Below are 12,795 nucleotides of genomic sequence, written 5' to 3' on the forward strand. Positions count from 1 at the left end.
TATCAGAGCTTGTGCTTGAAAAAATAGCATCCTCGAAGCTCGAGTTTATTACACTCGAGTTTCCTTAAAGGGGAGTTGTTCAAACAACTTTTTCGAAACACCATTCATAAGATGTTCAAGAGGCCCCTCAACATTTGATTTTAACAGAAGGGCCCCTCTTGGATTCCCGCCCCAAGGTCAGTCTCCTTTTAGTCCTTCCTTCGTCTTCTTCCCCAAAACCCGCAAGGAACCCAATTCCAAAAACGCTCAAATGCCTTCACCTTTCGAAACAATCATCTACAATCGCCACTTGGGCTTCTTAATCTGGCAGTCAATATCTTCCTCTCTCATTTTTCTTCTTTTCAAACTCTTCTTTCTCCGCTCAGCTTCTTCCTTCCTCACCACCCTTTTCGCTTTCATTCTCTTTCTCTTTTCCCACTTAGCTTTCTCCTTTTCTCTCTCCCTTGCGGCTTCTCCTGCTCCCACTCGCCCCCTCTCCCCTCTGCAGCTCGTCCTCGCCCCCTTCTCTTCATGGACTCTCGATTTCCGCCGCCGCGCCCTGCTTTCTCTCCGCCTTGGGCTGTTTGTGGCAGTGGCCGCCGTGTCGGGGGGCGTGTCAGTTGCGTGTGTTTGTTTGATGCAGGAGTATGATGGAGCTGAATTGACTTGGAAACTGGGGTTTAGGGGTTCCGTTTGTGGGTTGCTTTATGGCTTGTTTTATCTTTATAATCAGAAATGGGTTTTGAAGTTTCCCATTGTTCAGGTTAGTTCTTTGAAATGTTATATTTGGATGATGGGCTCATAAACAACTTTAACTGATTGATTCATGTGTCATTTATAATTGTAGTTGGTACTAACACAATCGTCAGACTTGTAAGATGTTACATGTTGTATGTTTCCATATGTTCGCTGAGCTTGGAACTTTTAATGGACTAATCTCATTAATTTTTTAATTTTAAGGTCTTGGGGATTCTGCATTCAGTGTTCTTTATCATGGTGTTATATTTTCCATACCCTCCTAGTTATGAAATGATCATTGATTTATATGTCTATGTTGCAGCGTCTTCCTTTCTTCAGGTTCAAGGTGGCAATCTATGTTGCTATTGGAAAGGCCTTAAAGTTTTCAGCTGCAGCTTACTTGTTATCAGCTGTGCCAGTAGTTTTTGTTGCAAACGCCAAGAAAGCAACATTTGGAAGGCTTATTGCTGAGCAGATTATGTTTTATGTTGGGATTTTTTCAGTGTTCCTATGTTGGGAATTAAGTCACCATTTACATCGGGTTAGTTTTTCTTTTTTAAGTTAAATATCTTTGGATCCTATTAAAACTTGTTGGTTATTTCAGGTCTTTGTAAGATATCAGTTTTTGGTTTTTGAATTTCAGCGGCTACTTCAGATCTTTTCTTTCTATGGATAAATAACAGATTGCAGGGAGAACTATAATTGTTATTCAATGGCTAAAAAAATTCAAAGTTTTCTTGTTTAAAAATATGAAAAATGGATGGGCCAATCTGTAATTTTTTGGCCTATATGAATGTCAGAAGAAGATCATTAGAGTTTCAAATGCAAAATTCTCACCTGCAGCATATGCTTGTGGTGTATGATTTGGAATGTAATTTTAATGCAGCAGTTTTCTTAATCTTCAACTATTACGATTTCTGTAGTTGGTAGGCAATGGTTTTGTAACTTCTTGTAAATAAAAATAAAAAGAGGAAGTGGAAAGGGTTGTCTTCCTTGAAGGATCTTTCTCTGTGCCTTTATGTGCTTGTATATTTATGTGATATCTTTACATTGCTGTGTAGGTGCTTCATACTAAAAGGTTGATATTCGCACCACCAAAAGGAACAGCAGCAGCAGAAACAAATCCAAGTGAGCCACTTCTTGCAGCTTTGGAGGAGAGCACCTCAAGTTCTCTTCTACGGTATCTGGCATATCTTGATCTCTGTATGGTTTGTGAGAAAAATGTTGATACTTGGCGCCGAGCTGCTTTCTTTGAAGAAACTAGTGAGACTTACAGAAGAGTTGTTGCTGTATGCTTGAGGCCTCTGGAACAGCTAGCAACAAAGTTGGGTGAAAGTATGGAAGCCGGTTCTAAGGACAAAGCCTGCCAAGTTTCCAGACAGTTGCAGTCGCCAACTGACTTGCATGTAGATTCAAAATCATCTGAACCATTGGACAACTTTCAGGTATAAGAAATTGTTGTTGATTAAACTCAAGGGGCAATTTAATATATGCATGTGCAAGTGCTTGCAGCTGATAATTTGTTTAATTTGAATTTCTTTTTCTTATCTTGTGTGACACTAACCTATAGTTTAAGCAAGTTCAGAGGATCTATATAATTGTTACTGCAGTCATGTTTTCTGGTCTCCATGCTTTCATTCTTTCTTCTGAATCCAAATTAATGTGGCAAAGAGATGGAGATGCTCATAAGAGTTTTTATATGGGTGGGGGGTTAGGGGAAGGTGAAAGAGTTTGTGAGGTGGAAACTAGTGATTCAAGCTCATTGTAAATGGGATATGGTTTGGGTAGTATAGTTGAAAGAAATCTTGCTTTGTTAAGAAAGTATTTATGCTTGGGAGTTTAGTTCTTGATGGAATGCCGTTATTCGATATAAATATGCCTTTCACATATATGGTTGAAGCTCCCATTGAGTAGTTAGGGGTTCTAGTTGATGTCAATTGATTTTTTTGTGACAGCAGTTTGTTTCAATTTAAAATGAACAAAATTGTGTGATCTTAATCATATATACTTACAAGCCATCAGCTGTTCATGACTCTTCTTGGCCATTTTTAGGAACTGTTAGCATTAAACATCATTTTCTCTCTGCCTTGCTTTGTACTTATGGTACTGGTAGGTATAATCTTTCAATGGCTTCAAAGTTGAAGTGGGCTGTGCCAAAATACTGCATTTATTACAGAAAAAATACTCTATGGGGAGGTGGAATGGAAGACTACTTGTTCCCTTCTTTCTCCTCTGTAACTCTTTCTTCATTAGTAATGCAAGTTATTCTGCTTCATGCTTGAAAAAATTAAAAAAAGAAAAAAGAAAGAAAGAAGAAGAAGAATAGTGAGAATCTTGACTCTATGTTGCATTTGAGCTCCACAGAAGAATATCTAGGATTAATATTAAAGTTGTCAAATATGTAGTCAAGTGTGTTGTCATCTTACATGCTGAGATTGGTGTATCGTTAAGAGTTATTAGACATCGTTTAATGGTATTAGAGGGCTGTCTGTTGGAATTAGCTCGAAAAAGTGGTCTGAGTCAATTTTTGTTTAGTCTCTTTGTGTTTTAAATTGTGAGAATTTGCTATATTTGAAGTGCTGATTATGTTTTTTTAATCGGTATTGTCTCTGTAACTGCTTCTATCTGCATTCCTGAAAATATACTGATGTATTTGAAGAATAAAAGGTGCTAATGACTTGTGCTCTCTGTTCATGATTCTTTTTTTCTTCAGATTATTATGTTTTGATTTCTAGAATACTATTTGTAAAATCATTCAACACTTTGAGAATCATGGAGTAAACTTTTCATTAAAGACATCTCGTGTTAAAGATCAGAGAAAATTAAAGACTAGGTGTGTTGTAAGTCTGTTTTATGTGAATTATGATGACAAATTAACTAATCAATGACTGGGCCAATTTTTGCAGCTATGTGCTTGGTGTGCCCAGGCAGTTTCTTCGTTGACTGCACACTCACGCAAGGAAGACAGGTTTGGGGTTGCTCAACTTTCTGGTAGCAATGCTGCTGTTATCACCACCCTTCTGTCCTGCCTCCTTGTTGTAGAAGGTTTTATGGGGAAGAAGACTAATTTGCAACCACCTCATCATTTGATGGGACCAGCTGGTATTAAATGGGCTGCATTGGACACCAGCAGAAGAGATGTTGGAATAGGTAAGAAGCGAAACGTCCAACAACATCCAAAAGCATTCGCCATGGCAGATGTTCTGAAGACCTCAATCTATTGTATTGTCTCTGCTTTCCATGAAGAGATGATTAGTAGTGCCAAAGCTGGTCTTCTTGAGAAGGACTGGCTTGCTGTCGGAAAACCACTTTTTGGTACTCGTGAGCTGCTCTTGCAGAAACTACAACATTTCCTGGATTTTCGAGCAAGCTAACCGCATCCTTGCTCAAGTTTAAATTGTCTATTTTTCTTCCCCAATTGGATTGATGTGATGAACGGCGAATGAAGAGCTTGGCTTTGCAAAAACAGGTAATACAGGTAATTGCTTTTTTGTTGCAAGGAAAATTCAATGTCATCTTTATATAGTTAAGTCTACAACTGATACAGTACGAAATGTATTCTGTATTTTAGTGTTGAGTTCCAAAAACGTCTTCTAGTTGAACTGGGGTTGAGTTGAATTTTTGGCTTGGAGGGCTATTTGTTTAATTACTAAAATCGAACACGAATTTGGAAGGAGTTTAATTCGTTCCAATCTTTTTGTGAATTACTCGTTTAGTCTAAGAGTTGTCAAGTCATGACTTATAAATCTGTGTTAGATTGACTGGACTTTATCTACTTTGACCATAGGTGGATATTTGTGTGTAAGAAATAATTAGTTTAAAACAAAAATAGTTTAATTAGGGGTGGATTTGATCTGAGTTAGGTCAAAGTTGAGTTTGGGATTGGTTCAAGCTTGAATCAAATTCATAATACCTAGTTCGTTCTAGCTTGTACATGATATCATTGGAGGGTTGTCGGGGTAAACAATATTGCAGACAGGATAAATAATGTCACCAGATCAATAAACGAGTTGATTTTGAGTCAAGTTGTCGAGTTAAAATTTTAACTCAAGATTGAATCAGATCCAATTCAATTTTTGACAAAAAAAGCAAGTTTTAAAGTTTGAGATTCAAATATGGTATATATCTGTGGAGTACACCAAAATACCTAACTCTCATGAGTGACTTCTGAGTACGCTTTTCTTCAAGTTTCTTTGGAATCTGATTTTGGGACCTTGTGCTTGAAAACCAATCTCAAAACCCTAACCCTGAAGTACATGGGACCTGAAACACAAAGATAACACATAATATGATTGATATTATATGGTATTTATAACTTTGAGTGGAGAATCATCTCGTGATAACCATCTTCACTGCATTATTGAAGTTTAATGGAGATATTGTTGCAGAGCCCTTTAATGGCTAATAACATTATTGGATATCCGATCAAGCAAAACATGATATTATAATGTTTAAGCAGATTGTGAATCTCTAAATCAATAAATGTTGTTATGTGGTCAAAATTGTTCTTCAATCAACTTTATGGATTCACTAATATGTGGGTTGACGGAAAATATGGGCAAAGAATCTTCTCATCCAAAGACACTAGTGTTTCCAGAGTCTCCTTAATATGTAGAAGCAAATTCCTGTTATCATGAAACTAATTTGATGTTATCAAGAAAATATGTAATGACTCTATTACTATATTAAAAGCGCATGAGCGCTCGGTAATGACAATGATTATCAAGATTGTGAGAACAAAGAGAAAAAACGCAATTATTATCCGTTTCTGCATAGCACACAACAAAGCTTTTCTTAACCCAGTCAATAATATCTGTATAGGTGAGTTTTTTGAGCAGTGAAATGAACCGTAATAAAAATCATATCGTGTTCATAATCTCTCACACTGAATTTCGTCTATGTTCAGTGTACATCTCCTTGGTACAAATTCCATCTTAAATTCAGGCCTTCACAAACATCATGCATGGTCACAGTCGAAAAAAATATTCCTTCATAAAGTTGCAGCAAATTCAATAAGTTGATGACAACTCATTTGTGTGCAATCTGCTCGATGGGTGGCCGGCTTTTGGGTTTATTCTCAGCTTAGTGGCGCTGCTTATGTGGCCTGCACCATTGCAATGCATTAAGGCTCCACTACAGTGCATACTCTGCAATTCTTCTAGGCCAAACGACTATTTCCCACCCAAGGTATGCTGTAATGACAAGTTTCCCCCCTTTAACTATGGAAATACCAAACACCCACCCATGGCCAGTTAAATTTAACAGAACCCTAACGCCTGAAAATTTTATCTCCTTTTGCCCCCCTAAAGTTTGAAAACAAAAATTTCCCCCCAGCCTAAGTTTAAGAAAATGGCAGTTTCACCCTAGGGTTTGGTTTTGAAATCTCCGGCGACCTCTCCGGCTCCGTTGCCGACGGCTTCTCCCTCCCGAAGAATCCTCTCCTTCCGGTGATCGGTTTCCTCCCATTTGGAGGCCCGATCGTCGCCGGAAAAGCGGTGGGAGACGAAGAACTTCGTCGGGGAAGACGACGTTCTTCGTCTTCCCAGACGAAGACGAAGCCGTCGTCTTCGTCTGGGAAGACGATCGTCTTCCCAGAAGAAGACGGTCTGGGAAGACGATCGTCTTCCCAGACGAAGACGACGGCTTCGTCTTCGTCTGGGAAGACGAAGAACGTCGTCTTCCCCGACGAAGTTCTTCGTCTCCCACCGCTTTTCCGGCGACGATCGGGCCTCCAAATGGGAGGAAACCGATCACCGGAAGGAGAGGATTCTTCGGGAGGGAGAAGCCGTCGGCAACGGAGCCGGAGAGGTCGCCGGAGATTTCAAAACCAAACCCTAGGGTGAAACTGCCATTTTCTTAAACTTAGGCTGGGGGGAAATTTTTGTTTTCAAACTTTAGGGGGGCAAAAGGAAATTATATTTTAGTTTATTTTTTAATATTATAGAGAAAATGACAATTTTACCCTTAACCCCGTTACTTTTAACTGGCCATGGGTGGGTGTTTGGTATTTCCATAGTTAAAGGGGGGAAACTTGTCATTACAGCATACCTTGGGTGGGAAATAGTCGTTTGGCCATTCTTCTATTCCATTTTCTGCAGGTTCCATGTCATCCATGATCAGACCCACATGAGTCCCTCAATCTCATGTTCATCAACGCCTATATATGCATGCTTAGCATTTAAAAAAAAAAAAACCCATTTTCCCATCCTTAAGATTTTGTTCTATCTCGGTTGCTTTGTTGAGTTACAAATGGCTCAGCTCTGTCCTTTGACATTTGTAACGAGCTTGGCTGTCCTTCTTAATGTAGCCCTTTCTGCAAATTTTAGTGACTTTTTTCAACCTTTCTGGGCTCCTGATCACATTGCCACTGAAGGAGATCACATTAAGTTATCATTGGACACTGATTCCGGTAATATATATATATAGTTTAGCCGTTGTTTAGATAATTTTTATTTGTCTCTTCGTTGTTGAGTTTTGTTGGATATTATGACCGGAATTCTCGAATAGGCATTCTAGGTGAAGAACGGGCTTTCCAGTCATAAAACAAGCGTTCCATTTGCCCAAGGCTAAGAGTTCCAAGACTGGGCATTCCATAGATTCCATTGCAGACATAAATTCATTATGCTTGTAGATTTTATTAAGTTTTGAGAAGTTTAAGAGCATGCTAGGGTTTTCAGTATAGTGCCCTTGATCATACCAAGAGCTTTCAATCTCGTGTTATCCTTGTATTAAAACTTCAGTATTAACGATTTTTTTGTACTCTACCTGTTGTATTTCCCCATTTTGGCTTTTCACGTGATTTTGTGTTCTTATTACTCTTACATTGCTTAAATTCCATGTAACAAGTACTTTGGATGATTGGTTGCAGGTTGTGGGTTTGAATCTAAAAGCAAGTACTTGTTTGGGATATCAAGTATGCAGATAAAACTAGTAGAAGGTGATTCTGCAGGAACTGTCACAGCCTTCTATGTAAGTTAAATACTTGTATCTATGATATATTTGTTTGTAATTAGCCAAAGTATGCTCAGAGGGGTCATTTGACCCCACTGAAATTCAAATTTTTCAGAAAATTTATTCTATAGTAACTAACAATTTTGATTGAATTAAAATTTATCAACGTAGATCTTTTGACCTTACTGATTAAAAATCCTGGCTCCGCTCTTGAATGTATTTACTCGAATTCACAGATGTCATCGGAAGGGCTGAATCACGATGAGCTTGACTTTGAGTTTCTGGGCAATGTTTCTGGGCAACCATATCTAGTTCAAACAAATGTGTACGTGAATGGAAGTGGAAACAGAGAGCAAAGGCACACACTTTGGTTTGATCCTACACTGGATTTTCATACCTATTCCTTGTTCTGGAACCGCCGCTACATTGTGTAATTACACCTCCATCACCTGCAAAATCTTAATTAGCCATTTCATATATAAAACACTTGGTTCGCATATGTTTAATTAGATACTTAAAACTAAGAACATTATTCATATACCATATAACACGGCTTGATTAATTTGGAGGTTATGTATTATTTTCTACTTGTTTCTTGTCTCTTGTTTCAAACATTACATAGATTAAATGAAGATCTAGTTTTTCATTTGGAAATCACAAGTACTGTTGAGAGTCACGTAGTGATTGGGATAGGAATTGAATGTAGGTATGCAAGTAGAGAGAAAATCTCAGCTCTTGAGTTAGTTTTTGGGTTTGGAGGGGCCCTTAGTACTTATGTAGGTTTTATAATTGGTATTAGAGTAAAGGTTTGTACAGTTTCATCCAAGTTTATAATAGTGTCGGTTCATTTGAAGCTCCAACTAGTCTACTGATCCAATGAAGCCCCAACCTAGTAAAGCCATCCTTGGAGGCTTAAATAAAGGGGAGGTTTTATCCATTTACTCCACAGTTGGCCTGCTTTTGGAGGCTCAAATGAGCGAGAGGTTGTGAGAGGAGAATTGTTAATAATCTCAATATGCAGTGGAGGATTGTTGAGAATCCCGTATTTTTTGAAAGACAAATTGGGTGCGAATATATAAATATAAGAAACAAAAACTACTTTTAAACTAATTTTGGGAGTAAAAGAGGTCCGTGCATTGAGTTTTGAGTACGTAATGATACATCATTTAGACGATGCCCTTCTTACATGTCTATTTATATGGTAAATTCAACTGAATTACATGTCTGCTTCAGGTTTCTGGTAGACGAGATTCCGATAAGAGTATTTACGAACAAGGAAGAAAGCGGGGCGATTTACCCCAAGAGTCAAGCCATGTCAATCCGAGGCTCAGTGTGGAATGCTGATGATTGGGCTACACAGGGAGGGACAGTCAAGACAAACTGGAGCAACTCTCCATTTGTAGCAACCTTCAAATCATTTGAAATAGATGCCTGCGAGGTTTCGCCATCAGAAACCGACGGCGTGGAATCCAAATGCGGTATTTCACGACGGTTCTGGTGGGATAAACCGTCTTTGAGAGAGCTGAATAAGCACCAGAGTCACCAACTCAAGTGGGTTCGTAGAAAGCACTTGGTGTATGATTATTGCATGGACGCAGCTCGCTTTACTGAGCTGCCAAAAGAGTGCACCAATTAGCCTCTAATTATTATCGCTTCATTGAGCTGACTACTGTATGATTCGAATCCAAAATAATCAATTCAAAATTAGACACCAATAAGGAAGTAAACTGAATTTTAAAATCTAATTTAGAGAATAAAAATAAGAAAATTGTAAAAAAATGAGTAACATCTTAAAAAGATCATAAAAAACGGTAATAACTATGGATCCCGAGAAATAGTTGTAACGGTCAAAAGTTCACAATCTCGTTTCTGAATAAAAGATATTTTTTTTTGAATTATATCATAAATTTGCAAATTAATAAAGTGATTCACCGTTACATATAATTTATATTGTTAATTACTATATAATATATATCAGATGACCTAGATATTTATTATATTTAAAAATTTACTATTTTTACTTTTCGATTCAATATATTTACGGTTGAATTCAAAAATAAATTTAATTTTTTATTAAATTTAAAATAATTAATTTGACATTGAATTTAGTTTGTTTGATTAATAAATAATAATATTAAAAAGGCCAAAAGAGTAATTAAAAAAAGTTATTATCAAAGATGAAAAAAAAAAAACATCAACAAAATAATAAGTTCTAGTATAATACCAATAAGAGATCTATCTCAGTTAAGCTCGGGAACTAATAAGTTAAAAGTTTTTTAGTTCTTACTCGGATTTTTAGAATTCAACTGCTGTGCAAGAGGATATATTTGTAAATATACGCATATAGTCAACTTGACCAGTAACTTTATCCCGTTTCTTTTCATTTGAGTGACTCAGAACGAGTTAGAAGAACAGACTTCAGATAAAATGGCGGAAGGAGCCTGCCACTGCTCGGCTCCTCCCTTTTCATTGCCTCCTCGCATCAAAGTCAAGGCGGAGTTAAAAGAGATCAGGGTCTGCACCAATCGCACGTGTCGCAAACAGGGCTCCATGCAGACCTTCGAGACTCTTACGGCCCTGGCCCCGCCCCATGTCGCCGTCAACACGTGTGGGTGCTTGGGACGGTGCGGGACCGGGCCCAACCTCGTGGCTCTGCCCGGTGGGGTTATGATCGAGCACTGTGGGACGGCAGCTAAAGCTGCTCAAGTTACGATGGAGCTGTGCGGAGTTAATGGGCCTGTGGATAAGAGTTTGGAGGCGCTTGCGTTGAGGAAGAGAGCAGAGAGTAAGTTTGACAATGGTGATTTTGAAGAGGCTGAGGGATTGCTTTGTCAGGTACAGTTTTTATTGGAGGTGGATAAAAAAATTTTAAAATTTCATGTTTACTTGTGCCTGCGGCAGTTAATTTTTCCATTGAGTTTCATCTGGTTTAACTGTTGGTACTACAATTAAGGGCGAATATGGATTGCGCCAAGCTCGAACACTGACTTACTTGAGTTTCATTCAAATGAAAATTGAGACCCATTGAGTTTGGTGCAAACTAAAGTTATGGGGAGCTCGATTCAGTTAAGTCCCTAAGTTTAACTCGATTTGAGTTTATGACTAGAGTTTGCATTTCATTGACAAAACCAATTCATTTTACCTAATAATAATAGATAAAATCATGTCATTTTAATAATTGTTTGACATGGCTCAAATCGAGCCACAAGCCAAATGCAAATTGGACTGAGCTATCATCCAACTTGTGAGTAGAATCGAGCTGAATTTTTTCTAACTTGAGTTTGACTTAGTTTCAGAAATGAATTGACCTTTCTGTCTGGAGTTCATCTTTGACTTAAAAGGGTTGGAACTGAGTCAAGTCGGCTATTAAAACCAAGTCAGCTCGGTTCGAGTTTAGTCCTATTAGCTTTAGGTTGATTGAGGTTTTGTTTCTGCATCTTTATTTTGCTGTGTTTCTCAATTGGTGCAGGCTATAGATTTAAACCCATTTGGTGGTATCCATGTTCTGTATAAAAACAGGTTTGTCTAAAGAAATTTCTTTATCAATGGAAGTATATGATTTGCTTTACTTTATGAACATCACCATGAAACCCAGCATCAGTATTTTGTCTTCTCTCTAAAATTGAAGCAGAAGAAGAATACTTAAAAGATTTCAAGCATTCTTATATGGACTGCTACCTCCTGTAATCCCAGCAGGAAAAGAACTCTTGAATCAAATTTGTAGAATTCTAAGCCAGAAAAGAGTTACTGATCATTAGTGCAATCCATTTGCAATAAATACTGCTGCAGAGATTAACCATCTAAGGCTTGCATCAGGAAAATGTACTAATGTCAATACATTTTCTGATATAATTCATTGGCTGTAAACTAGATCCCAACCCTATCTGCAGTTAAATGGGATCTGCTCTGATGGTATACCAGACTTGTCTTCATTTCAGATCTTGGGTAAGATTGGTGATGGGCAATTATTCCGGAGCTCTTGAAGATGCCAATGAAGCTCTGAAGTTGGCACCACAGTATATTGAGGTGACACAAGTTCTTGAATCTTGGCATTTGGATCTTAAATTTAAAGAGAGTTTCAAAGAATCCAATATTTCAGCTTCTGTTCTTAGATCACTTTAAATGCAGTGTAGATGGTAGCTATGCAAGTACTAAGAAATGCCATACCAGTTATAGTACACTAAATGTTGAATTAATAAACTCCGATTTCTCAGGCTTACATTTGCCAAGGTGATATATTTTTGGCTATGGATCGATACGATGCTGCTGAGAATTCGTATTCTACATGTCTACAGATAGATCCTACTATTCGTCGTTCTAAATCATTCAAGGTACCATTCAAATATGTAAGTTTTGTATTTCTTACTAAGAGGTCTAATTTCCAGTGTCAACTTTCAGTTAGTTGAGCAGATAAAGTGAATGTGGTGAACTACATTTTGAGATTCTTGCAAGCATGCTCAAGATTATTTTGCAGAATCATAACGTGTTTTTGGCCTTTTGGCTGTAGCTTAAGTGATCAAATGATGGGTTTGAGTATGGAAGATCTCATTTGAATCTTACCATTCATATCTCGTATTGAACTGCTGTTGAACTAATGTCTGCAGACTTTCTTCTCATTCTTCCATGTGTATGGAATGTCTATATGGTTAAGAATAACCTTTTTTAATCGTCTCTCCGACTCTCTGATCTGCCTTGACGTTTAATACTTTGTTACGCGTTTTGTGCAGAGCCGGATTGTGAAGCTTCAAGAAAAACTCACTGCAGCAAATGTGCATTAAATTACGTAATATGAATGAAGTCACATACATCAGTAACGATCAATGCTGTCAGAATACAGTTGATGCTTGTATTCTTTCCAGGTTCTGTTCCCCATCCCTTAAATCATAGTTTTAGCCCCTTTTCCAGATATGTTTCTATGCGTATTATTCTATATAAAAATTCTGTTACTTTTAAACATGTTAATGTATGTTCTAAAGTGTTTAAGGGTGCTCTGATTCCAAATAATGGCTCGCTTTAGTTCGAGTTTGACTTGTGTCTCAATTAGAATAATGTTAAAATGATATTGTTTTGTTGACTAGCCATGAATTCAAGTGATAAACTCAAGCCGAGTTTCGAATTTCAAACTTA

The 12,795-nt window shown here is 37.7% G+C and overlaps 3 protein-coding genes across 4 annotated transcripts; all 3 read left to right on the forward strand.

The window, feature by feature from the left end:
• Window positions 1–48: 48 nt before the first annotated feature.
• Window positions 49–4,399, forward strand: LOC123195416. The gene is made up of 4 exons (XM_044609096.1): window positions 49–742; window positions 1,040–1,258; window positions 1,779–2,162; window positions 3,624–4,399. Exons 1-4 carry the CDS (start codon window positions 251–253, stop codon window positions 4,089–4,091), a joined length of 1,563 nt encoding a protein of 520 aa, XP_044465031.1. The 5' UTR covers window positions 49–250; the 3' UTR covers window positions 4,092–4,399.
• Window positions 4,400–6,797: 2,398 nt separating this feature from the next.
• LOC123196853 (xyloglucan endotransglucosylase/hydrolase protein 9-like) lies at window positions 6,798–9,383 on the forward strand. Its single transcript, XM_044610994.1, has 4 exons — window positions 6,798–7,126; window positions 7,586–7,686; window positions 7,905–8,098; window positions 8,902–9,383. The coding sequence occupies exons 1-4, from the start codon at window positions 6,844–6,846 to the stop codon at window positions 9,302–9,304; spliced, it is 981 nt and encodes a 326-aa protein (XP_044466929.1). The 5' UTR covers window positions 6,798–6,843; the 3' UTR covers window positions 9,305–9,383.
• A 668-nt stretch (window positions 9,384–10,051) lies between these two features.
• LOC123196734 (tetratricopeptide repeat protein 1) lies at window positions 10,052–12,672 on the forward strand. 2 transcript variants are annotated; one of them, XM_044610832.1, is made up of 5 exons: window positions 10,052–10,503; window positions 11,138–11,187; window positions 11,607–11,694; window positions 11,883–12,014; window positions 12,396–12,672. In XM_044610832.1, exons 1-5 carry the CDS (start codon window positions 10,096–10,098, stop codon window positions 12,444–12,446), a joined length of 729 nt encoding a protein of 242 aa, XP_044466767.1. In that variant the 5' UTR covers window positions 10,052–10,095; the 3' UTR covers window positions 12,447–12,672. The 2 variants fall into 2 exon arrangements, with proteins under 2 accessions (XP_044466767.1, XP_044466768.1); XM_044610833.1 differs by having other exon boundaries at window positions 10,053–10,503; window positions 11,883–11,999.
• Window positions 12,673–12,795: the final 123 nt, after the last annotated feature.

The sequence above is a fragment of the Mangifera indica genome, chromosome 14 (genome assembly GCF_011075055.1).
Source record: "Mangifera indica cultivar Alphonso chromosome 14, CATAS_Mindica_2.1, whole genome shotgun sequence".
In the NCBI taxonomy this organism is placed as follows: Eukaryota; Viridiplantae; Streptophyta; class Magnoliopsida; order Sapindales; family Anacardiaceae; genus Mangifera; species Mangifera indica.